Source organism: Elephantulus edwardii, unplaced genomic scaffold, assembly GCF_000299155.1.
Source record: "Elephantulus edwardii isolate Elephantulus edwardi_28Jun2011 unplaced genomic scaffold, EleEdw1.0 scaffold00137, whole genome shotgun sequence".
Taxonomy (NCBI): Eukaryota; Metazoa; Chordata; class Mammalia; order Macroscelidea; family Macroscelididae; genus Elephantulus; species Elephantulus edwardii.
This window is the reverse complement of record NW_006399887.1, coordinates 859,143-887,057: the sequence shown is the minus strand read 5'-3', so window position 1 is coordinate 887,057 and position 27,915 is coordinate 859,143. Positions and strand designations below refer to the sequence as shown.

General features: G+C 41.7%; 1 protein-coding gene across 1 annotated transcript in view; it reads right to left on the bottom strand.

Moving 5' to 3' along the window:
• USP46 (ubiquitin specific peptidase 46) overlaps positions 1-27,915 on the bottom strand; it is a 96,315-nt gene that overhangs the window by 24,352 nt on the left and 44,048 nt on the right. Inside the window, exons 2-4 of the mRNA XM_006894149.1 lie at positions 17,206-17,286; positions 13,785-13,962; positions 10,943-11,172 (exon numbers count right to left, since the gene is read on the bottom strand). Coding sequence (XP_006894211.1) covers positions 10,943-11,172; positions 13,785-13,962; positions 17,206-17,286 — 489 coding nt within the window. The remainder of the gene's footprint in view (positions 1-10,942; positions 11,173-13,784; positions 13,963-17,205; positions 17,287-27,915) is intronic.

The following is a 27,915-nucleotide window of genomic DNA, read 5'->3' as shown; positions in this document are numbered from 1 at the left end:
CATTTTATTTTATAACCTTAATACAACAATAATTACAAAAGCTACACGGCATACCTTTCCCCACTTGCTCCTTATAATTCTCATTTCCATTAATCCTATTTTATCCCTTTCTGCCTTCTGGACTTCATCTTTGTGCAAATGCTGCTCTTTGACCTTATATGGTGGATTCTTCTAAGGGATAAGGGCCGCCCTGGTATGGGTCACATTACAGATCTGGCTACTGTTTGGTTGAATATTAAGCTACAGTGTTGAGTTTTGTTCCAAGTTCTAAGGGTGACTAGGGGGTCACAGTCTTGGAAATCTCAGTCGTTATCAAGTCAATAAGCCTTTATGGTTTTTAGTTTTATTCCACATTAACTACTGTTCAATCCAAGTCTTCTACTGAAATTCCATTTCAAGTGTCAATGCAGAAGTTTTATTAAAACTCAACCTGATTTCTCTTCACATTCCCCCACTATTCCAAAGCAGGGTTATCAGATGTGCATCCATATGGCCCAGAAGACCAGCAAAATTATTAAAATGTTAATGGAACCCCAGCAACAATTGCAAAGTTCAACAGGGCAGCAAACAGTGCTGGCAAGGTTGTATAGAGATCAGACTCTTATTCACTGAGGTGGGAATGTAAAATGGTACAACCACTATGGAAGGTGGTCTGGAGGCTTCTCAAAAAGCTGGAAATAGAACTACCATTTGACCCAGCAATTTCACTACTGGGAATATACCCTAAAGAAATCAGAGCTGCAACTCAAAAAGATGTATGCACACCCAGGTTGATTGATGCTATTATTATTCATAATAGGAAAGAGATGGAACCAAACCAAGCGCCCATCAACAAATGAAGAGACAGAAAAACTGTGGTACATTCACACAAGGGAAAAGTACCAGCATTGAAAACCAATGAACTTTTAAAATACTACACAACATGGGAGAGCCTGGAAGACATTATGCTGAGTGAAATATCTCAGTCACAAAAGGACAAATATTACACCCTGCAATTTTTATAAAATAGGACTGACATGGGGTGGGAGAAGAATAGGAAAAGAGTGGCTAGGTAATGAACACTGCATTGGAACAGATGAGGGGAAGAAACGTCAGAGAATAAAGTAGGATTGAGCGTCATATGTATGACAACCATCTGGAACAACAGGTGCATTGCAAAGTGGACTGCGGGGAGGGAAAAGGAAGTGAGAGGGAGGAAAATGCAACAATGAATGAAGGAAAACTCAATCTCATTAAATATCACTTTTTTTTTAAAAAAAAGGAGGGGAATAAAATGTTAATGGATAAGAAAAGAGACTGAGAAAACCCACTCCCAGCTGACCACTCTTTCATGAAACTCTCTTCATTTTCTGTCCATCCTTCAAAATCATCCCCTCCCCACCTGTGCCCCATCATCCACACTCTGGGTGAAGCAGGCTAGAGTCACACTGGCCACACACAGAGTGGGTTCCATCTGCAGGACCATGCACTGTTTGGGAATGATGGACCTAGCATGGCGATGGGGTCCTGGCTCACACAGGTCTACCTTACTGTTCTCAGCCAAGCAGGTTCTCTGGCCCCAGCTGTTTCTCACCTCTCCACAGTTCAAGCCACACTGATTCGGGATCTTAGGCCCTACTGCTCATATTCTACTAGTTCAGTCACGTCAATTCCAACCCAAAACAACCCTACAGGACTGTGCAGAACTGCTCCTGCTTTCTGAGCCAATACATCCTTACAGAAGCAGATTGCCCCAGCTTCCACCACAGAACATTCGGAAGCCTTGAACCGCTGTTTGGTTAGCTGACAAGTGCTTTAACCACTAGAGTTCCTCTCATACTGTGACAGCAGCCAACCACCAACTAAAAGCAGTTGGCTCTATACACTTGGAGACTGAGCAAAATACGCAGGCCGTCTGCTCTCAGAGGAGGGGAGTTATATAGCACTTGGCTGGGCACAGTGAGGGGAATGCAATCCCTCTGGTCTTGGGAGCTAGGAGCCGAAATCCAGGAAACCAGGTCCACTGGAAAAGCAGAGTCTAAGAAGATAACATCTCCAACTTCGTCTGCATACATCACTGACAAAGCAAAAAAAAAAAAAATTTGTGGTGCAAAATGAAACAATTCTCCAACCCTAGCTGAGATTTTAACACCCTTCCCCAGGAAAATGAGGCACCAAAGCAAAGCAAACACAAAACTGCCAGCAGAGATCTGGGTAACAGTATCAACCACCTTGACCTAACAAGACTGCGAGGCTGGCATGAGGATGAAGGGGAGCAGGAAGGCTTTCCTTCTGTGGTAGGTGTACAGGGTCCCTGCGAGTCTGAGCTGAGCCAACAGGACCCCATCAACAAAATATACAAGCTTTTCAAGTCAGAAATTCTCAGCAAGGGAACATTTTGCCTTCCAAAGGACAACTGGCAACGTCTCAAGACATTGTAAGGGATCTCTGGTGGCCTAGTGGTAAGAAACTGTCCTGCAATCCCAAAAGCATGTGGTTTGAATCCACCAGATGCTACCCAAGTAAAGGGTGGGAAATCGGTCTCCCTCATGATTAATTGCATTTGAATACCCACTGAGGAGCCTCTAGGAGTTGATTCAAGCTCTATGATACTCAACAACAACAACTGGTGGCCTGGTGGAAAAGAGCTGTGCTGCAAATCCAAAGGCATGTGGTTTGAATCCACCAGCTGCTCCACAGGAGAAATGGGCAAGCTCCTCCTGAGTGATTTACTGCCTCCAGAAACCAGCTGGAGGGTCAGCTACTGGATGGTTCCCATTCAGTGTGACATAACAACAACAACAGAGGCATTTTTGATTGTTACAATTAGGTGAGATTCTTCAGAAATTTAATGCGTTGAAGCCAGGGATGTTACTAACTATCCTGCAAGACACTGGGCAGCCCCCATAATGAAGAATTATCTACCTGATCCAAGATGCATGAGTTCTCAAGTTATTTCTTATTTATAAACACATGGTATATTTACCAAGATTAAAAAAAAAAACAACCCACCCAAAACCCTCAAACACATAAAATTATGTTTTTAAAAAAAAAAATCACAAGCATTTTTAATTAGTAAGACTTTATTAACCTAAGTGGTTCTGCTTTTAGAAAAAAAGAAAAGGATTACAACCAACTGAAATCACACATCAATTTAAACAAAACTGAGTCTAAAGTTCTTCATACTTATCCTGAAGTCACTGCTTTTAGGTCCCTCTGACTCACAGCAACACTGGGTTTCTGAGCAGGGATATCTTTGCAGAAGGAGACCACCTCATCTTTCTCTGTGAAAGTAACTCATGGATTCAAACTATTGACCTGGTTAGCAGCATACCACAAGCATTCCTTAGAGATAAAACTTAAATTAAACTCACTGTCACTTAGTCTAAAATGACTCATAGTGGACCCTCCCACAGGATTTCAGAGTCTGTAAATCACATAGGAGGAGAATGCTCATCATTTTCTTGTGGGGCACACAGTGGATTCAAACCGCCTGCCTTTAGGTTGACAGCGTAACTCCCTAGCCACTAGGCCACTAGAGCTACCATATAAATAAATGTCATGTCATGTCATGTATTGTCGAGTCTCAACCAACTCATAGCTGATCCTCTAGCAGGTTTTTAGAAGCAGTAAATCGCATGGCAGGATTTATATGCATCTTTCTCCCATGGAGCAGCTGATGAATTCAAACCACATGCCTTTGGGTTGGCAGCACAACTCCTTACCACTAAGCCAATCAAAGCTGGATGCAACACTTTTTAATGGTTTTTGAGGATGTTGTTGTTGTGTGCTGTCGAGGAGGAACCAACTAATAACTGACCCTGCAGTGGGTTCTCCAAGGCTGTAAACATGAAGGGAGATTGCCATCTCTTACCTTTGAAGCTGCTCATGGATTCAAACCTCCTGCCTTTTGATTGGCACTTGACTCCTTACTCACAAGCCCACCAAAGCTCTGAGGAGGAGGGAGGTATAAATCTAACTCACAGGAGAAAAGTTGCTGTAACTTTTAAAATTCCAAATTCAAGTGGCTTCCAAAAACAAATGTGAGAAAACACTGCTCAGGTAAAGCAACCGTGAGAAAGAAAGAAAACAACAGAAAAGACACATGGTCTTTCCATTTGGACTTTCCCCTCACCTTGTCCTAGACTGACAGAGCCAAAAGCAACAAGGGATCAAGCACTGCCTTCCCCCTCTACCTCTTCTAAGAAAGCTGCCAGAAAATGGAACCATTTTCTTCCCACACATGAGGCTCTCATTCTGGTCTGACTGAAAACAGCTCGTCTCCAAGGAAACATATATATCACTGGGAGACTCCAATGCACTCAGCGAGTATAGGCTACATCTTATTCTCCTCCATGTTCCAGGGAAGAAATGCTACCAAATCCCCTGGCTTAAAAAGGGTAGGAAACACACAACTTGCTTTTCCTTTTCATTTACTAGTAAAACTAATTAATAGAATATATGAATACATGTTGTTATATGCTGTTCAGTCAGAACCAACTCATACCTGACCCTCCAGTGGGTTTTCAGTGGCAGTAAATCACAGAAAAGTAGACTGCCCACCTTTCTCCCACAGTTGGTGGCTTCAAACCGCGTATCTTTGGGTTGGCAGTGCACCTCCTGACAACTCAGCTGCCAGAGTTCCCTAAAGGACTATGCAGGACATACATTTAAATAATGAAATTTGTTATGTTAAATCATTATTTAAAGTCATATTCAAATGTGGGTTGAATATCCAGATTCCTTTGCAAGGCTTACTAGGAAACAGGACTAGGCAGCAGGTATCCAATTCTCAATCATGAATTGACAATGTTTCAGCTTCAAACGATGCCAAGAGATGGTCCTGGATAAAGGACAACATTAGCCAGGGAGCGTCCCAGGAACTCGGAATGTCCACAATGGCTAAGGAGGGCATCAGCTCCCCACACCATTACTCTTTCTTGCGGAGGCTTCTGAAGTCCTACTCAGTCAATTTTAATATCCATAAAACAAAGTGATAAAGACCTATAAAACTGGTACTGCTAAAAATCATCAAAGCACAAATGAAACTGAAACACAAGGTTTGCTCTGAGCAGTTATGTGATAAGCACAAAGGAAGATCATTTGATTTGGAAAAATATCAAAAGAGGCAAATGGCTCTAAGCAGACTAGCTTCCATGCAGAGGAGGGAAAAGAATAGATAATCAACCATTGGCTAATCTTAACATGACACCAGGCTCGCCCTGTTTTGACTGACATCAGGTCACAAGGTGGCCTCTGATTCTTCTCCAATCCGTAGCTATGAAATTTTGGAATTTGAGTAACCCTGGAATACATTACAAATTGGTGGCACAGTGCATCTTGAGTCACCACCTAACTGGAGCACTTGATTCAAGTCACCACCCTTGCCCTAGTGACAACCCTTCCCACCCTTATTCAAGTCACTAAGCTTCACTGCCTAACTGAAATCACAATCATACTTGAGTCACACTTTTTATCTGACAAGAGATAAAAGAAGAAGAAAAAAAAGAGATAAAAGGAGAGAGAAGCAAGCAGGAGGAGATACATCCAGTAACAAGAAAGAACAGCAGAAGGTACAATGCATCTTTTCAACCCAGGATTCTTGTGCCGAGAACCTCCTAGACCCAGGAGACAGACAGGGAAAGCTGTGACACCGGGGATGGCAAGACATAGTGAAAAACAGACCCAGAAAAACAGTGGCAATAAAGGCAGCAGACCAGGAGCCCATCACGACATGATGCATGACATGATGATGGGGCTGCTCAGTGCAGAGTGAGAAAGTCAAGAGTCATCAGGCAGGAAGTTCCCTTGCAGAGCAGGGTGGCTCAACACGTGAGTTAAAAGTGGAACTAGCAGAGCTTTGTAACACTCAACTGAGCAGGGCAAAGGCCAGAACAACAGGCCAGAGAGTCAGTTTGTGGGCATCCCTGAAAAACAGACTTCCCTGGCTAAAGAATTGTATTTAGACTTGTTCCAGATCCTGTACTTCCCTTGTAAATACCATAATTGTGATTTTGGTGAGCTCTCTGTGGCCACTGCAACAAACTATAAAATTCAGCAGAGAAGGAGTGAATGATTGACTGATGTCAAGACTGATTTTTTTTTAGAGCTTGGTCAGAGGAAGGACATCTGATCCCCACTCACAAGAAACAGCCTTGGGCTGTTTTCCTGATTTTCCTTCCCCCCTTGTGACAAGGTCAGGCACAACCACCAAGGGAGAGCTGAGGGAACAGGAAAATGTCAAGCTCCTGAAGTGTCTTTGTTAAGGTTATCTGGAGAAATCCATACTGATTTATCCCCTTCAAATAGCCTCTGCAGGTCTGTTGTAAAATGAAACCGTTTGTCTCTGTAGGTGGCACTGGCAAGGCAGTCACAAGGAACATTTGCAAAGGGTGAGGCCCAGGGATAAAAAAAAAAAAAAAAAGTTCTTGTTTTCTGAAAGCAAAAGCCTGGCACAAAGGGTTTTCCACAATTGTAGGGACTAGACTGGAGGCAGCAACAAGGGCTGACCTCCCCAGGGGCTAATTTGCTGCTCAGGATCCAGTAGTCTGATCTCACTGTGAGATTTCACATGGGTCCTGGCAGTTTTACCACAGCACTGCCGGAGCGCACTGTGCCCTGCACAGAGGACTCCCCTCAAAGGAACCCCATGTGTCTCATCCTCAGACTAAAAACTCCTACCAGTAGGGCTCCTGATACACTAAGACCTCAACATTGTATAGCAGCAGCAAGAAAGAAAAGAGCCCGCAGGCTGTGTGTTTTCCTAGAAAGTACAGGGCTTTCTAACAACAAGAGCCTTCTAAAATTGGCATCCACTGCCTTGGGAGATTAAATTCCCTGTTGCTGGGCAGGTTCCAGATGCTGGTGACCAACTGGCCAGGACAGCATATGAGGGACTCAGACAGTGGTAGAGAAAAAGATTAGATGCTTCAGAGAACCCCACAGCCTAGGGATCTAAGAAAAGGAGGCAACTACCTACTCAACTCCAGAGGATAAAAGTATTCTTGATTCACGTCATCTAATCACTAGGGAAGGGGACTTGGTATTTTTGTATTACATCATCTTCCTAATAGGCACACCCGCACACTCTCATTCAGTTCCACACATACACATGGTGTAAATCAGTGGAGGTCCATTATAACAAACTTTACAGGATCATCCAGAATTTTTTAGAAGAATCTTGGTGCACAAGCTCCCTATCCACAGTAGCTCTTCAGGAAATAACACCACTAAATCACCTCTTGTTGTGTTCTGTGCTGTTTGAGTTATAACCAACCCATAACTGACCCTCCAGCAGGTTTTCGGAACCAACCCATAACTGACCCACCAACAGGTTTTCAGAGACAGTATAAATCACATGGGAGGAAACCGTCCATCCTTCTCCTGTAGAACAGCTGGTGGATTAGAACCATATGCCTCTGGGACTGCAGTGGGGAGGAAACCGTCCATCCTTCTCCTGTAGAACAGCTGGTGGATTAGAACCACATGCCTCTGGGATTGCAGTGTAGTTTCTTACCACGAGGCCACTAGAGCTCCCTTGATCATCTCTTATGCAATACAAATATCTGAATATACAGTACTTGAATAGGGTACCTGATCAGATGACCTACTCTAGAGCATAATGAAACTACAAAGGTGACTGAGCTCACTCTGAGCCTTCCTAAAACTCCACATAGTGGATTTACTAACAGTGCTCATTTCAGAAAAAACCAAAAGGATTAGACCACAGGTGCAATCTGGTGCAGGTTTCCTGGCAACAAATGTAGAACTGTGAAGTCTACTGTATCAACAAAAAGTCTAGTTGTTGTTGTTGTTATGTGCCATCAAGTTGCTTGCGACTCATAGTAACCCTATGGACAACAGCCCTAAACTCTGCTCTATCCCTTGTCAATCTTATTGCCTCCAACATGCCCATCCCCATTACCCCACTGACTGAATCACCGAGGGTCGTCCTCTTCTGCGCTGTCTCTCCACCCTCCCAAGTATGATGTCCCTCTCCAAGGACTGAACCTGCCTTGCAACATGTCCAAAGTATGTTAGATGGAGCTTCAGAATCCTTGCCTCCAAGGAGTAGCCTGGCTCCACCCTCTCCAGGATGAACTTGTTTGTTCTCCTAGCAGTCAATACTCTTCTCCAGCACCAAAGCTCAAAGGCATCAACTCTCCTATCATCCCGAGTCATTGTTCAGCTCTCTGATGAATAACAAGTAATTGCAAAGACCATGGCCTGTATCAGGCGCATCTTAATCTCCAGATTGACATAGTTGCTCCTCAGTACCTTGGAGAGGTCTCTGATAGCAGACTTTCTCAATACAATTTGTCTTTTAATTTCCTGGATGCTGGTACCAAGAGTGTTGATTGTAGAGCCAAGCAAATTGAAGCTGTCAACAATCTCAATCTCTTCATCATCCATCATGATGCTGCTAATTGGCCCAGTGGTGAGAATCTTTGTTGCTTTTAGGTTTTTGTTTTTTTTCTTTGTTTTGTTTTGTTTTTATTTTGACCTTCAATCCATATTGAAGGCTACAGTCCTTGATCCTCCACAGCAAGCACTTCAGGTCCTCCTCAGTTTCAGCAAGCAAAGTTGTGTCACCTGCATAACGCAGATTGTTGATGAGCTACCTCCAATCCTGATGCCACATTTCTCCTCATAGAGCCCAGCCTCCTGGATAATCTGTTCTGCATATAGATTGAAAAGATATGGAGATAGGACACATCCTTGACGCACTCCCTTCCCAATCGTGAACCACGCAGAATTATTTACTGAATAAAAATACAGGTCCATCCATTTACCAGATTCACTAGCAAAAATGAAGATAGAGAGGTCAGGGCAGACAAGGATGTGCATAAAAACAATGCTCATACATATGCTGAGTGTGTAAACTGGTACAACCACTTTGGAAATGTGACACTATCTAAGGAGGTCAATGATAAACATACAATATAAAAGATTCACACAATTGAACTGACAATAAAATAAAAACAAATAGGATTGTAGAAACATAGTATCATGCATTAAACAACATCATGTGAACATTGCTAGAATACTGACAATTCTACAGGACTAACAATTCATGTAATCAATAAATAAACTGCAAGGAAAATATATTTTTTTTAAAAAAAGAAGTGAAGTAGCCTTATAAAATACATATTGACCAACTAAAATATATGTGCTGTGTTTGGATCCTGATTGGAATCAACTATGATTTTTAAAGTGTGTGTATGTAAGTGTGTGCATGAGAGAGTGAGAGAGACATAACAAAAACTCTGAACTGTGATGTAAACAAATTCTATTGAGGTGTGGTAACAGCACTGTATTGAAAATAAATCAGTGTGTTGAAAAGGAGGAGGGAAAAACAGATGACCACCATGAGCCAAGGTGGTATAACAGTGTGTTGTGAATATGGTCCACATGAGTAAGGACACTTTATTTATCTAGATCTAGACTCCTATTCTCTCTACTACTGTTTTTGTGTTTAAGCTTAAGGAAGGGCAGAGGGAGAGAGAAGGAAGAAGATTTGAGAGCCTCTAGATAAGTCAGTACCTATAGGAAATGTTTTACAGAACCTGTTTCAAAATAGTTTCTTTGTGCCAAAGTGGTCATAATGTTAAAGAAATGTAACAATTTATCATTCAGTGTTGGAAGATCACTGTAACAGTCAGTCTCTTTTTGCTTAGCTATTTTTCCTAATTATCTCCACAGTGAATAAATCAGAAAACTGATTCTCAAATTGTGTAAAAATGCAGAAGGGCTGCCAGAAACAAAAGCTTCTCACTACACATAGATGCTGGTGTATAAATCCACATTTCTTAACGATTTCTAGGTCACAGACCCTTTACTGAATATGACGAAAGTTACTTCTTTACCTAGGAAAATTCATATCCTTCAGAATGCTGTAGAACAATGCCAAGACTCAGAACTCACAGACTTCTTTGCTGTTTATAAGTAATAATAATAGCTGTTATTTATGGATTACTTAATTTCATAAAGTAAGTGATCCTAGCATGATGGCACAGGATAGAACACGGTTCAGATCTTTAGTTCATGGGGTCACTTTGAGTTGTATTCGACTCAACAGCACTTAGCAAGAACATCAGCATGATCTTAAGTGTTTTATAAGTGTTAACTCATTAATCCTCTGATAAAGGAGCTCTCATCATCTCCATTTTACAGATGCAAAGAGTGAGGACAGAGGCTAACTAGCATGCCAAGGATCGCATAGCAACTGGGTAGAAGAGCCAGCGTACAAACTCGAACCACCAGGCTGCAGAGCAAGACTCTAAACTATCCCCTACTCACGTGGCCACTCACAAAATTTAAATATATCAAATAATCATAATATCTTGAATCATATCTTGAGAATGCTTTCAAATTCAACTTGTGGTAAGTCACTGTCGTGTGCTAGACTCATCAGAACACACAAACTTACAGCAGTACCATAAGGGACCGGCCTGGGGCACCAACTCAATGGCTGTGAGATGGGCTTTCATACCCCACTGTTTCTCTTTAAGGTAGGGTGAGCGTGGATTGCTGATAACCAAAATCTTCTCAACCAAGCAGGCTAAGCTCCAATCTGTGGATACAGACCAATTCTGTGGACACCAAAAATTGCTCACGAATCACTGAGTAGAAGAATAAGCATTTTATATTTATCTGCTAACACAAAGGTTGGCAGTTCAAAGGCACCCAGTGGTTCTGCAGAAGACAGTTTTCACGCTCAGCTGCCACAAAAATCATTACCAGAGAAAACCTACCAGGAGTTCTACTCTGAAAGACACTCATGAGGTCACAAGGTCACGGTGAGCTGCAAGGGTTTACTTCCCAGTTGCAAGAAAGAAACAAATTGTTCAATATATTAAAGACAACTGCTTAGAGCTCTACCACCACTCTGCAACCACACACCACATTTCAGTCACACACCACAGCCTGCAAGCAATGGGAAGGAAGCCCGCCTAAAACTTACAGTTTCACAGTTCAAGCATCGCGTTTCATTGGTGAGCGTTCCCTGAAATATCTCATGGACCCAGGTGAGTTCTGGTTTATTGTTTTCCGCAGGCTCATTCATGTTGCCATTTTTTAATTTCCCATTCTGCTTTTCCTGTTTCTTCTCTTCCTGCAGGATGTCCGCAATAGTGTTTAACAAATAATTTAAAAACTCGTGAGCATCCTGTTGCATGTAGTTATCAAAGAGATCTGGAAAGGAGAAGGCCGTTATTTCAATCTCTGTTTCTCTAAAAGACAAGGACCTGCTTGGTGGTTGATGTCACATACTCATTTTTAGTATTTAGATTGAAAATGAAGAATGGTATGGAATGCAAGTGTACCTGTCACTAGCATGCCATTTCAGTGAGTAAGTTCTAAAAGAATTTTTGTCTATTTCCATTTTCTGCCACCCAACAAGGACTAGAAGCACTGGTGGCCTAATGGTAAGAAATTTTACTGCAAACCCAAAGGCATGGGTTCGAATCCACCAACTGCTCCATAGGAGAAGAATGGGCAATCTCCTCTGCTGTGATTTATTACCTTTGAAAACCCAACTGGAGGGTCAGTTATGGATCGGTTCCAACTTGACAGCACACAACACCACCACCAAGAACTATATTTCCCCCTAAGAGATTGGGATTATTAACAGCTTTAGTTTGCTTGGCTCCACAATCAACACTCTTGGTACCAGCAGCCAGTAAATTAAAAGACAAATTGCATTGGGGAAAGTCTGCTGTCAGATACTTCACCAAAATACTAAAATCAATGATATCTGTCTGGAGACTAAGGCATACCTGATTCAGGCCATAGTCTTTGCAATTACTTGCTACACATCAGAAAGTTAGACAATGAGTAGGGATGATAGGAGAATTGATGCCTTTGAGCTATGGTGCTGGAGAAGAATGTTGACTATACCATGGACTGCTAGGAGAACAAACAGGTTCATCCTAGAAAGGGTGAAACTAGGCTGCTCCTTGGAGGCAAAGATTCTGAAGCTCCGTCTGACATATTTTGGACATGCTGCAAGGCAGGACCAGTCTCTGGAGAGGGACATCATGCTTAGGAGGATGGAGGGACAGAACAAGAGAGAAAGACCCTGGATAAAAGATGGATTAATTCAGTGACTGGGGGAATGATCATAGGTGTGTCAGAGACAATAGACTGGCACAGGATAGAGCAGGGTTTAGGACTATTGTGTATAGGTTTGCTATGAGTTGCAGGTGACTTGACAGCAAATGAAAACAACAAACAGTCACCATAAATATGAAAAGATACAAAAATTTTTATTTGCTCTTTGAAACAGAACAAAAACTACTTGGTAAGTTTGGGGGGGTGGGGGGCTATATATTCATTTTTAATATGATGTCAACATCCAATGCTCAATTATTCATCTTGTAATCTATCCAGAGCAACTGGGGTCTCTTTCCCAAAGATCATATTAAACCCTAGACCAGCCTGGAAGCAGCTGAAATGAAGCACATCGGGGAGATGAGGCAGGTGCATGGAGAGGGAGTTTTCGGATAGCATTCTGAAGCAGAACCCAGATGACTCCAGAGGCCTGGTGTTGTTTCTCGCCATAAGGACAAACAGTCAAGAGTTGACTGCAGCTGTGAGATGTCATTATTAATCATGTTCACAACTAGATGGGGAGTGCTCTACTTCCTTCTCCACTCCAATTAGCTTTATTCTGGTATGTATAAACTGTAACAGCTTCAAAAGATAGCAATCAAATTAAATGAGATTTTATAAAGCAAACATCTGATTAACTGTGCAAGTCTGCTGGCGTAAGCAGGAATCGAGCACAAAACACAAGTTCCCACAGCAAATATTGTTTTATCATTTCACCAGGGCAAGATATCTGGAATACACACTTAGCTTTATCACAACCACCACCATCACTACTCCAAAAAGAAAAGGGAAATTTAGGTCACAGCAGAGCATTTTTTATATCATATAAAGATATCCATTTGGTATCTTCTCATTGTCGTAGGCAAACTGAAATCAGAGGTATTATTTTTAAATCAGTGAAGCCTCTGATTAGGTACTTTGAATTTAATTTAGTCACTTATGACAAGTTACTAGATAATACAATTTTATTCAATTACTGCATCAACCTATTTTTCCCCCATCAGTGCCCCACTTAGAAGCCTGCCTTGGGCAATTTTTACCGTTAGAATGAGCCTTCCAAGATAACGTCTCCTCCCAATGTGAAAGCAAAGAGAAGATCCTTCCAAATTGGGCTGATAAAACTGAATTTTTAAACACAGTTCTAATCTATTTCTGTTTTATGTATACTGGAGCAGAGAGGAAAAACAAGGTTTCCTGCCTTTTAAATGCTATTTGAGTGAATTGCCCTATTTTCCCCCCTGTAAAAAAAATCAGATAAAACAGGAAGCATTTTTTAAGAGCAGTGAACTATTCTATATGATCGTGTAAATGGTGGACCTGTGGCATTGTACACTTGTCAAAACCTATAAGACTGTACAACACAATGAGGGAACCATGATGGAAACAATGGGCTTTCCTTAATAATGATGTATCAGTATTAGTGCAGCAACTGTAACAAATGTGCCAAAGGAATCCAAGCTGTTAATAACAGGAAAAAGTGAGACGGGATCAGTATAAAGAGAGTGCCCTTTTTGCATATTTCTATGTACGCCTTTTAAAAATAAACTATTTCAATAAAAATGCTCTAAAATGGCTCTTTAAAAATTAAAACATTTTTTAAAAACAAGCAAACAAAACAAAATCAAACACCTCACTCTGGTTACATGGAAGCATGCAGGATTCTCCCAATTTGGGAGTTTTCACACAATACTCACCATTCTCTTTTCTGAGTCTTGAGATGAATTTCTTTGGTGGGATCACGCCAACCTTCTTCTTCTGCGTGGCAATGCTGTGGAAAAGGTCTGCCAGGCACGTCAGCAAGTTTTCCTTCTTTTTTTGCTGGGCCTTGTAAGCCAGCACATTCTCCCTGAACGGCCGGCAGAAGTACAACGCCTGAAGCACGGAGTTACAGTAGCAGGTGTTGCCAAACTGCCAAAGGACAACAAGGATGACTCAATGCATGGTCCAGGAACTCGGCTTCCCTCTACAAGCCATTCCAGACCTCCTTTATCTGTGTCCAGCTTTTCAAATCCAAAAACCAATCAAATAAACACATTTGCCTCTCTGCTCTAGAGCAACAGGAAAAGACCCAAAGTTTACATGAGCCTCTGTGCTCCATCTTTGAGAAAGTAATCTTGGTTGGTGCTTCTCGAGTGCATAAAAGCCTCAAGAATGGCAATAAGTACTCTGCCTTAATAAAGCATCTAATGAGCCTTTCTGATGCTTAAAAAAGGGAAGGAAAGAGAAAGTATCTGAATGATATGGAGACCCAGAAAGGCAACTGGCTAAATAAAAGATGGCACAATGCAACACATTAATTAAAACGCCCGCTAACAGTGAAAAATACAAATCCAAATGAAAAAGAAATCCAGGAAGTAGTAGCTACTGGCTCAGCTGAGACAGTCTTTCCTGAGTGGGAACTTGTGTCTGCATTTCCCTCCCAAAATTCCAGGGCCAGAGCCCGCTGGCTTTAGAACACACTTCCTCGGTCACCCCAAATAAAAGTGAGAGAGACAAGTGCTTCCTTAAGTCACCCCATCAGCTTCTCATCACCTTAACTTCTAAATTACCTTCCACCTCATTACCAGCAAGCACCACCCTGCTTCCTGGTCTCTTGAAACCTAAAGAGGGCTCATACGATAAGAGTGTGTACTTCTGCAAAATCCAAAGGACCCAGATGATGCTTGGGGAGAGGAGCACATCACCATCTCATTAATTTTCAACTGACTAGAAGACCAACTCTGGGGAGAACACAGCTGAGACTCACAATTACTTGTGGAAAAGGGAAGAAGTCTCTGAAGAGGCAACAAGACGAGTAACACAAATTGCAATGTGCAGCGTACGATTAAAATAGAACATGTACCCCTTCTCGAAAGCAGCTGCTGGCTTGTGTGTCATTTACCCACGAGTGAGACAGATGCTCTGCCATACTTAACATGGCATTTCTACATATGCTAAAATAGAAAAGTGCCTATTTTTATGCATTTTTAATCTACTTCAACACAATTATGTAATAGATAAACCTCTTTTTATCGAGAAGCTCGAACCTTCATAAATTACCACTGGAGGGAGGCATAAACGGGGCAGCTTCTAAGTCTAGAGGGAGCTCTGGTGGATTAGTGGTGAGAAGCTGTGCGGCCAACCCTAAGGCATGAGGTTCAGACCCAGCAGCTGCTCTGAGGGAAAACAACAGGCAATCTCCTCTCACGTGACTCGGTGCCTTTGAAAATCTGCTGGAAGGCCAGCTATATGAGTCATTTCGGACTCAAAAGTACAGGACAACAAAACTATTCAAAAATCTAGCTCTCACAATACCTCCACAAACTATGAAATAGGGTTCCTTCATTGAGCTACATTAAGGCCTTTCCAATGGCTAAATGAGTTTGTGTCAAAGCTGATGTCTGTATTTCACCTTCCTACGTTCCAGGACTCCAGCCTCCCTCCTTCCATTCTTTGCCTTCTTCACATCTCTTCCTTTCCCACACCCCCTTTCAGAAGCAGTCGGTACTGACCCAGTGGCCTAGAGAAGAAAAGGATCTCATATGTACTCAGTGTTCACAGTATTACTCTCAGCCTCTTGTCAAGGTCCAACGGGAGATGTCATTCATTCCTTACTGTAACCTTAGAGATAAGAAAGCCTAGTGGCACAATGCATCCCAGGATAGGTTAGTAAACTAAAGGTTAGTAGTTTGAATCCACCACTTGCTCCACAGGAGGCATTGACTGCCTTCCTATAAAATGTACAGTCTTGGAAATCCAATAGTTTTCCCACCAACTCAATGGCAGTGAGTTTGGCTTGAAGTTTTGGCAACAACAAGAGATATTTTGATATCCTTTTAACAGACAGAGAAACAGAAGCTTAGACAGGACAGGAAACTTGCCCAAGATCACAGAGTTGGTGAGCAACACAGGCAGAGTTCAAATAACTTAAGACAGTATTACTTCAAAGCCAAGGTTCTTTCCATTAAACCACAAGATGGCATTCACTTTCCAGGATTATTTTCAGCTTCCCCAATGGAAAATGTCTATCATACCCAGGCACTAACAGAAGGTACTCAGAGCTGATGTCCCAGAAAACCTGGTAACTGTGCCACGTATAACTTTCCTACAGGGAAAAAGGATCAGATGAGGAAAAAAGCTCAGAGGAATGGCAGATAACACTGCCTTTACGGTTATAATCAGCTTAGCAAGAAAGTAGGGCCTGGCCATATACAAGGGGCCTGACTGCGCATGGTGCAACAAATTGTGAGTGAATGTAGCTGTTAAAAGAAAGGTTCCTGGTTTGCATCTAGTCTATCCAGAGGTATTTTGCAAGAAAGGCTTGAGGCTCTACTTCAAAAAAAAAATAAATTAAGTAAGTAAGTAAGTAACCACTAGAAACTCTATGGAGCCTAATTCTACTAACACCCATGGAGTGACTGCAGATAAGAAACAATCTAACAGCAAATGGTTTTCTTGCTGAGCAGACACAGAAGAGAATTCGGAGATCAACCTGCTCCAATCAAGGCCTGTACACAAAGTCCCCGCTTCAGGTACCACCATCACGTCAGAGAGTTAAACAGTTACTGGTGATGAGCTGGGAAGTTTTAAAGTTCTGGCTGTACAGATATATACTGGAAACAAAGACCACCAGAAGAAGTCACTCAAATGATAAAGGGAAAACATAAAAGCAGAGTTGGCCACAAAGACCAATGAAATAGTTATGAAAGTCGTGTGTGCAAAGGAAATTCCTTACAGAGTGGGAATTTAAAAAAATAAAAAAGAATCTGATGCAAAAGTTAAATAGATTTTTTTTCACCCTTGGGGCAATTCAAATTTTTAAAAAATAGATCAAATTTTCTCTTCCACAACACTTGCCACTTATGGTGACTAAGGAAAAAATGATTCAAAAATTGGTAAGTGGAGTTGCTTCAAGTACTCCAGGCCATTTAATAAGCTCTAGTTGATGTTATGTGCTGTCAAGGTGGGGCTACCTCATAGCTGACCCCCAGAAAGTCTTCAGAGGTTGTAACTAGCACATGAAGAGAGCGCCCATCTTTCTCCCTTGAAGCAGCTGGTGGATTTAAACCATCCACCTATGAGCTAACTAACTCTATCCACTAGGCCACCAGAGCCCCCTCTTTTTATTGTACTTACATTGACCAATCCGAAGTAGTGCTCATTGATTGGAAACTGCTCTGGACCAATGTCTTTTTCCAGAGCAGAGGCATTGGTGCCCTAGAAAAGAAAAACAACAAAAGGTTTCATTCCAGGTAAAAGAGACAAGACCGTAAAATGATACTTAAAAAGAGTCAATTATCAAGACGAGCCTGTCCTCCAGTCACCCCGGGCTTTTATGGTGCTCGAACTGCAAGAAATGGTGTCAGAAGCAAACATCAATCATGTGACTCCTACGTTTCTCCTCACCCAACATACTCATCCCTTCAAACCTATTTTGCCTGGTCTCCATTACTGAGAGGCAAATAAGCAAACCCTCACCCAAAGCTTCTAAATAAAACATCTTCAGCTCAGGTGGCAGCAGCTGCTTTTCAAATATTTGATGGTGTCGAGTCGTGACCACTTTCTGACTCAACATCTCCATTCTAATAAAGAGTTATTATGTGCATCCACTACATGCCGGACACTATTCTAGCACTGACAATGGAGGAGAGAGCGAGGCACACACACACGGTGTGCATTAGTGTGCATTCTAGTGAATGAAAGCAGCTTGGAACAAAACAAAGTCTGCTGGATGACACATTAGAATGTGATGAGTAGAGAAAAATAAAGAAATGGGGACACGGTGAGGGGTGGCCGCGAGTAGAAGAGAGGCACTGCAAGGAGTAGGAATGGATGGGGCAGCATGAATAGTGGTGGTCAGGGAAGGCCTCACTGAGAAGGTAGAATGTCCAAGGAAGGCTAATCTCCAAATGCATCTAAGAGATAAGCCACATACATGAACTCAAGAGTTACACTCTAGAAAGAGAATAATAACTCTAGTGTTAGAGGAGAAAAAATTGAGATTGCTCACAGTTTCAGCCTGCTCAGCTCCACCATCAACACTCTGGGCACCAGCAGTCAGGAAATCAAAAGATTAATTGCATTAGGAAAATCTGCTGTCAGGGACCTATCCAGAGTGCTAAAGAGCAACAATGTCAGCCTAGAGACTAAGGTGCACCTAGTGCAGGCCAGGGTCTTCGCAATTACCTGTTATGCATCACAGGGCTGGATGATGACCAAAGAGGACCAAAGAATTAATGCTTTTGAGTTGTGGTTTGGGAGAACAATATTGAACATACCATGGACTTCTAAGAGAAGAAACAGATTTGTCCTGGAGAGGGTAAAGTCAAGCTGCTCCTTGGAGGCAAGGAGTCTGAGGCTGTCTCACATACTTTGGCCATGTTGCCAGGAAGGACCAGTCCTTGGAGAAGGACACTGTACTTGGAAGGGTGGAGGGTCAGATCAGGTGAAGAAGACCCCAGATGAGATGGATTGACACAGTAACTAGGGTAATGAGAGTAGATGTGTCAGAGGAAGTGAGATTGGCCCAGGATAGAGCAGAGTTCAGAGTTACTGTGCATAGGGTCACTGTGAGGCATGGCCAACTTGACAGCACATAACAACTCAGAGTATACACTATGTAGTGGTCTGGTGGCCCAGCTGGCAGGGAGTTGCACTGTTAAGCACAAAGCAGGCAGTTCAAATGCACAGCTGCTCCATGGGAGAAGATGAGCAGTTTCCTTTCATGCCCTTTACAGCATCTGAAAAGCTACTGAAGGCTCACCTATGAGTTGGTTTTGCTCAACGGCATTTAGCTTGAGTTTGTGTTTTGAGTGCTTGTGCTGTGCACCAGGAATTAAGCTAAATAGCACTAATTCTCACCTTTCTATGAGAGACAAGCACTAGTACTGTCCCCATTTAGCAAACCAGAAACTTGAGGCTCCTTGTATGTTGTTAAATGCCCTCAAGTCCATGGCAACTCACAACAACACTACAAACAACAGACCCTGCATCATCCTCATGGTCCGCATGCTCTTGTCCACTGAGACAGTCACTGCGTCAGTCCATCGCATGGTGGGGCTTCCTCTCCTTTGCTGGTCCTTCTACCTTTCCCAGCCTGACATCTTTTTCTAAGAACCAGCCCCTCCTGAGAACATGTCCTAAACATGGGACACAAAGCATCACCATCCTTGCCTCTAAGGAGCACCCTGGTATACTTTGTCTGAGACATGTTTGTTTATTCTTTCAGTGCTCTATGGGACATTCAGCACTCTGCAATACAAAGGCATCAACTCTTCTTTGGATTCTTTAGTTATTGTTCAACCTTCAGATGCAAAAAAAGCCAACTGAAAGCACCACGGCTTGGATCAGGCCTGTTGTAGCTGTTGTTGTTGTGTGCCACCAAGTTGGAAACACCTATAGCTGACCCTCCAGGGGGTTTTCAGAGGCAGTAAGCCACGCAGGAGTTGAATGCCCATCTTTCTTCTGCAGAGCAGCTGATGGGTCCAAACTGTGTATCTTTGCATTGGCAGTGCAATTTCTTACCACTAAACCCCCAGAGATCCCTGGACCAAGCCTGGAACAAGGTCTAAAGAAAAGCCTGTCCACAGTTCACAGCCCAACCTTCTCCCACAGAGAAGCTGGTGAATTCAAACTGTGTGCCTTTGGAATTGTAGCACAGCTCCTTACAATTAGGCCATAAGAGACTAGATGGATAGATGGACAGACGGACAGATTCTCGCCACTGGGCGAACCGGCAACATTATGTTAGATGGAGAAGGGACTGAGATTGTTAACAGCTTCAGTTTGTTTGGCTCCACAATCAACATTCTTGGTACTGGCAGCCAGGAAATCAAAAAAAGAACTGTGTTGAGAAAGTCTGCTTTCAGGAACCTTTTCAGAGTACTGAAGAGCAAAGGCTCTTCAGACTAAGGTTCACCTAATACAGGCCATGGTCTTCGCAATTATTTGCTATGTGCCAGAGAGCTGGACAATGACTAAGGATGACAGAAGAATAAATGCCTTTGAGCTGTGGTGCTGGAGAAGAGTACTGAATATACCATGGACTGCTAAGAGAACAAACAAGTCTTCCCTGGAGAGGGTGAAATCAGGTTGCTCCTTGAAAGCAAGGATTTTTCAAGCTTAGTCTGGCATACTTTGGGCATGCTGCAAGGAAGGACCACTCCTTGGAGAGGGACATCATGCTTGGAAGAGTGGAGGGACAACACAAGAGAGGAAGACCCTCGATGAGATGGTTTGACTCAGTGACTGGGGTTATAGGGTATAAGAAACAATGAAACTGGCTCAAGATAGAGCAGGGTTCAGAGCAGTCGATGTCTCAGGCGACTAGATGGCACATAATCACAACATATATGTATACATGTGCATATACATATGTTGTCTTTAATAACCTGATTCTGAGCAAGTAGAACTCCAGCAACCCTCAATCTCTTATTGAAATAGTCTTTGTTTCCACTTGATTTGTGGATTGTATATACCATTTCAGGGAGCTCTGTTGCCATAGTTGCACTGCTAACACTAAGACAGCACCTCTCTGGCAGTTTGAACCCACCAGCAGCCCAACAGAAAGATGGGCACTGTCCTCCTGAGTGATCTGTAGCCTCAGAAAATCTGCTGGAGGGTCAGCTTAGAAATGAGGGAGTGAGTGACACACTGTTTCAACAATCTCAGTTCCTTTCCCCATCATCTGCTTTCAGGGATCATTTGGGTACAAAATAATTTCACTGTATTTTCATGTGTGTGTTTTCATTAGCTTCACAAAGACAACCTTATATACCAGACTTTATTCTTTTTTATTCTAGTAACACTAAAATTATAGCAGAATTTTATGACACAATAAAAATCACCAATAAAGCTATATCTGAACCATAAATCAATGTAAATAATGTGTATTAAATATACCAAATAGCCATTTTTTAAGCATAATTAGAATAGATGGCACACAGCCCAGAAGGAGTGTCAGGTATAAAAGCACAGCACATGGAAATAGATTTCATTAAATCTGTCTTTATGAGATAGCAATAGATTGAAGTTAGTCCACAATTTTTGCTACTGGAAAAATTTCTGACTAGGGTTTTCTTTTCTTTTTTCCTACGCCCTAACTTTTTTTTTTATTGAAGGGTGGAACAGTGGGAAATCATACTTAAAAAATTACTAGACAGAGGATAAGAGGAATGCCTTTCTGGGGAATAAGGGGAGGCTAGGGACAGAGTGAACTTGGGAAGTCTGGGGAGAGCACGTATCCAGAATCCAGGAGCATGGCACTGGAGCAGTGGAAAGTGAGCTAACCACGCCCTCAGTGAAAAGTGGCTCATCCCTGAGGTCACCACCCCACTGCAATCTAGCAAGTCAAGAGTACACATTCCCTTGCACCAGACACACACACAGGAGCTGAATAGGTAAGGAGGTGAAGTTGTGTGATACAGACTGAATTGCCTCTTCCTTCCCCAAACTATGAGTTGGAAATCCAAGTCCTTATACTTCTAAATGTAATCTCATTTGGGAACAGGGTTTTCTTTAATTAGGTCTTATCAGCATAAAAGGAATTGCTCATTGCCATCAAGTCTGAACTGACTCATTTTGACCTCCAACAGATTTTACAGGGATGTGAATCACATAGGAAGAAAGTGTTCATTTTCCTTCTGTGGATTTGAACTGCCAGAGAGGCATCACTCTTCGAATAACTAGTTTACTACCCTATGGGACAGTCTACTCTGTCCAACTGTCAGATGCAAAGCAAGTAAACGAAAAGACTCAGGTGCACCTTAGCTTTTTTTTTTTTTTTTTTAAATTTAGGTTGTTTATTTTTCATTTCAATGAACATCTACAGAGATTTTGGGATTCCATTCATTCATTGTTGCACCCTTCTCCCCGCACAAACCCCTCCCCCCTCCCCCCCCCATTTGCTCCTCTCCTTGAAAAGCAAAAGAAAAACTCCCTCAATTGGTACACAATCCCCCCCGCACCTCCCCAAACCCCACCCCCTACCCCCCAATATAATCCACTCTGCAACCCTCATTGCATACTCCTACAATAAAAATAATGCCCTAAAATATAATACTTTTAGACTATTCTCTCCCCCATAGACTTCAATGCTGTAAACATATTTCATCCAGCACCTTAGCTTTTAAACGGACATCACTGCTCCTTAGAACTTTGGGAAATCCTTGACAGCATATTTTCCCAATGCAACAAATCTTTGGATTTCTTGATTGCTATTACCCTGGGTGTTGATCATGGATCCAAATAAAATTAAAGCATTGACAAGTTCAATCTGTTCATCTAGCATGATGTTGCCTATTGGTCCAGAGGTGAGGATTTTTGTTTTCTTGGTGTTGAGATGCAATCTATATTAAAGGTTATAGTTTTTGATCTTTTGCAGCAAGTGCTTCACATCCTCCTCACTCTTTGTAAGCAAAGTTGTTTCATCTGCATAATAGTCTGATGTCCTAGTAGGTAACTGTGCTGCCAATCCCAAGGCAAGTAGTTTAGATCCATAATGCATTCCACAAGAGAAAGACAAGCAGTCTCTTCCTGTGTGATTTACAGCCTCTGAAAACCCTCTGGAGGGTCCATTATGAGTGGTTTTAATTCAGCAGCAATGAGAGAAAGGATCCAATCACTTAGAAACATCCAAACACAGTATCAGTGTGTCTTAAACAAAACAGACATTTCTTTCTCTTTCATGTACATGGATAGGAAGAAGCTACTCAGCACTACAGTGTAAGGAGGCTAAGTTAACTTCTGTCTTTTTCCACCATTCTCTAGAGTCAGCTCCATCTTTGGAATTAAGAAAGCCATTTCTAGTTCATGCCAACACATACCCTCAACCACTCAGAAGCAGACAAGGACAGGAATCACTCCTTCCCTTGGAAGAGTGCTCTGAGAGGCTACACACATCATTTTCACTTACACTCCACTGGCCAGAATCTAGTCATATCACCAAACAAATTCGCAAGGGAGTAAGCTGCTAATGCCAGAGAGAGCATGGGGCTGTGTGTGCGGGTGTTGTGGCAGTTTTTGCACGTGAAGGACTACTTGGCCTCCAGGAGCCAGGAAAGCCAGGCTTGGCCTAGGGTTTAAGGCAGCAGGGGACTTCAAGCCCAAAAGGGGAAGAGAGGAGAGAAGGCGGCCACGTTATCCCAGGTTTGCTGCACCCAGGGCTGCTATGACCTGGTTGCCAGAGAGAGTATGGTGCTGTGTGCGCGGGTGTTGTGGCAGGTTTTGGACGTGGAGGACTACTCTGCCTCCAGGAGCCAGGCAAGTCAGGCTTGGCCTAGGGTTTAAGGCAGCAGGTGGCTTCAAGTCCAAAAGGTCTTTTATTGTTTCTGTTCAGACATTCCTCTAGGTCGTATAGCCCTGGTGTACAAGTTGCCATACCAAAGCCACTTGTGGTTGCTGTGAGGCTGAACACTGTGACACTGATGTGTCAAATGCATCATTGGCTACCCAATGCAGACAGAGAGTGGGGTGGACCTCCCCGATTAAAACAAGCTTGGAAGCAGGAGTGGCATCCACTTCCATAATAGCTTGCCTCCAGAAACCCTATGAAGCTGGAGAGAGGATGAAAGGCACCCAAGCGTCAAGGACTCTCCTTTATAGGGTCGCTATGAGTCGCCTGCGACTTGACGGCACTTAACAACAACAACAACAACAACAAGCTGCTAATGTGGACCTGACATGAGCAGCCATGCCCAGCTTAGCCTTCTCTTGCTACATTTCCATCAACATGGAAAATGGATATGGAAAGAATGACCCACTGGAGGGTCAGGTAATGGCCAGTTTCAACTTGACAGTACACAAGTCCTATAATAGTAAGAAACTACATGACAAAATACTATGTCAACAACTCAACTCACTGCCATTGAGACAGAAGCAAAGCATGGCTGACCCTCCAAAGGGTTTCAGAGGCAGTAAATCAGACAGGATGAGATTTCCCATCTTTCTCTCAAGCAACTGGTGGATTTGAACCACTTGCTTTGAGTTGGTAGTACTGCTCCTTATCCATTAGGCCACCAGAGCTCCCAAGAAGACCCTACAGCTCTTTAAAAAAGAATATTGCTTTATACATAAACAATGGTTCTCCTGTTGACTTTTGTCTCGTGGCATCCCTAGATGTGTTAGAGTAGCACTATGTTCTATAGGGTTTTCAGTGGCTGATTTTTCAGAAGAAACCAAGCCTTTCTTCCCAAGAAGGCTCTGGGTGGCTCATACCTTTAACTTTTGTATTAGACTCCAGCACATTAATTATTTGCTTCAACAAGAGATTCCTACTCTTTATACAGCCATGGAAATGTGTTCAAGATACTGTGGTAAGTCAAAATATGTAACAGATGATCAGCGTGTGTGAGGCAATACTGGAAAGCTATTTATTAGATTAATAAGACATTGAGCCCCCACCACATGATGCCTTTGAGCTAAGGTGTTAGAGAAGTATATTGTTGAATAGCCCATGGACTAAAAAAAAAAGTAAATAATAATACAAAACACATCCCAGGTATTTATAAACTAATGCACCCAAAGAAAGCACAGTACAGCTTCTACTCCAAAGTGCACGGAACGTTCTCCAGAACAGATACATTTTAGGATACAAGGCAAGCATCAATGTATTAAAAAAAAAAAATAGAAAAAATACAAAGCATCCTTTCATATCACAATGCTACAAAATTAGAAATTAAGAGGGTAAAGGAGAAAAAAAACCACACATTTGGAAGCTGAATAACATCTTCGTTGAACACGAGTGGGTACTACAAGAAATAAAAAATAATCTTAAAAAAGTTTCTTGAAACAAATGACAATGAAAACACCACTTACCAAAAGCTATGGGAAACAGCCAAAGCAGTAATTAGAGATCAAGTTATAGCAAGAAGCAAACATATCAAAAGGTAAGAAAAAATGACTACTGACTGTCTAATCCAACATCTCCAACAAATAAAAAAAGAGCAAGAAAACCTGATGCCGTCTAAAAAAACTGAAATTATAAAAATTAGAGCAGAAATAAATGAAATAGAAAACAGAAGAACAATTGAAACCATGAACAAAACTAGGAGTCGATTCTTTGAAAAGGTCAATAAAATCAACAAACCAACAGCAAAACTAACAAGGGAAAAGAAGCAAAAACCACAAATAATAGATGAAACAAGCAACATCACAACAGAATCAACTAAAATAAAAAGGCTAACAATGGAATATTATGAAAAATTAAACTCAAACAAATATGAAAACCTAGAGGAAATGGACAAATACTTAGAAACTCACAAACCACCCAAACTGACACAAACCAAAATTGAACATCTGAACTGACCCATTACAAAAGAAGCAATTGAAAAAGTAATAAAATAACTTCCAACCAAAAAAGCCCTGGACCAGATAGTTCTACAAGTGAAATTTTATCAAACATTCAGAGAAGAAATGTCACCAATTCTACAGAATGAATTTCAGAAAATAGAAAAACATGGAATTTTCCCAGACTCATTCTAAGAAGCAAACATATCCTTGATACCAAAAGCCAGGTAAAGACACCACCAAAATAGAAAACTATAGGCCAGTATCTCTCATGAACATAGATACAAAAATCCTGAAAATAATCTTGGAAAATAGAATCCAACAATACATAAAAAAAGAAAAAAAAAGACAAACCACACACCACAAGGAAAAAAAACAACAACCCACCATGACCAAGTGGAATTCCTAACAGGTATGCAAGGATGTTTCAACATAAGAAAAGCAATCACAAAACAACTATGAGATATCATCTCACCCCAGTAAGAATAGCAAAATAGAACAGCAAGCAACAAATGCTGGCGAGGACGTGGAGAAACTGGAACTCTTATTCACTGTTGGTGGGAATGTAAGATGGTGCAACCATTGGGGAAGGCGGTGTGGCGCTTTCTCAAAAAATTGCAAATAGAGATACCATTTGACCCAGCAATCCCATTACTGGGAATATACCCCAGAGAGACCATGTCTGCCATCCAAGCAGATATATGCACACCCATGTTTATTGCAGCTTTGTTTACAATAGCAAAGAGTTGGAAGCAGCCTAAGGGCCCATCAACAAACGAATGGATAGAGAAGCTGTGGTATATCCACACAATGGAATACTACGCAGCATTGAAAAAACAAGGAACTCATGCAATATTATTCAAAGTGGGTGACCCTGGAGGCCATTATGCTGAGTGAAATATCTCAGTCACAAAGGGACAAATACTGCATGGTGCCACTGTTGTAGAATGGGTCTGTCATCAGGGTGGGGGTATGACAGAAAAAAAACTGGATAAATTATGTATATTGTATTGAAACAGATGAGGGAAAGAACAGATTAGAAGTGATATATGATTGAGTATTATGGTTAGCACAGGAATCCAGAATTAAGGTTGCATAGAGAAGTGTACTCGGGGTGGGAGGTGGGGGGAAGGGGCGGGGGAATTGTATACTAATGAAGGAATATTTTTTTCTTTCTTTTTTCTCTCTTCGGATGGGGAAGCAAGCTGGTGGGGAGGGGTGGGATGGGAGAAAATTGCGGCAATGAATGAATGGAAATCCAAAACCTCTGTAAAAAATAAATAAATAAATAAAAATTTAAAAAGACAATCAGTGTAATTTATCATATTAACAAAGCAAAGAACAAGAACCACATGATCCTATCGATTGATGCAGAAAAGGCCTTTGACAAAATCCAACACCCTTTCCTGATTAAAACACTCAACAAAATAGGATTAGAGGGGAATTTCTTCAACACAATAAAAAGTATTTACGCAAAGCCCAGAGCCAACATTGTTCTCACCTGAGAGAGATTAAAGATACTCCCTTTAAGAACAGGAACTAGACAAGGATGCCCACTATCACCTCTCCTGTTCAATGTTGTATTGAAAGTCTTAGCGATAGCAAGAAGAGAAGAAAGTAAGAGGTTTCCAAATTGGCAAAGAGGAGGTAAAATTATCTCTCTATGCAGGTGATATACTAGTATACTTAGAAAACCCTAAAGACTCAACTAGAAAACTACTGGACATAATTGACCCATTCAGCAAACTAGCAGGATACAAGTTCAATATTTAAAAAAAAAAAAAATCAATTGGATTTCGCTACAGTGGCAAAGAGGATACAGAGCTGGAGCAAAGAACAACAATACACTACACAATAACTAATCACAAGATTAAATACTTGGGAATAAATCTAGCCAGAAGCACAAAGGATCTATTCAAAGAAAATTACAAAATATTACTACAAGAAACAAAAAGAAACCTGGAGAAATTGAAGAATATCCCTTGCTCATGGATAGGAAGACTCAATATTGTGAAAATGGAAATACTACCAAATACAATTTTTATGTTCAAGGCAATCCCAATACAAATACCAAGTCCATTCTTCAACAAGATGGAAATGGCAATCTCCAATTTCATTTGGAATGGAAAGAGGCCCCAAATATGCAAAGCACTCCTTCAACATGTTGCCACAAATGACAGCAAATGTGTTTCTAAGCACGGTCATCAATTTAAAAAGTGTGCAGCAATGTGTTAAAAAGAGAAACAAGGTAGGTGGCATCCAACTCTCTGATTTCAAATCCTACTACGCTACCATGGTAGTCAAAACAGTGTGGTACTGGTACAATGACAGACATAAAGATCAATGGAATAGAATTGAGAACCCAGAAATCAGTCCATCTACCTATGGTCAACTGATTTTTGACAAGGAGATTAAAGCTGTTAGGTCGGGAAATGGCAGTCTTTTTAACAAATGGTGCTGTTAAAATTGGAAAACTATCTGTAAAAAACTCAGGCAAGATCCACATTTCATTCCATAGACAAAAACCAACTCAAAGTGGATCAAGGATCTAGGACTAAAACC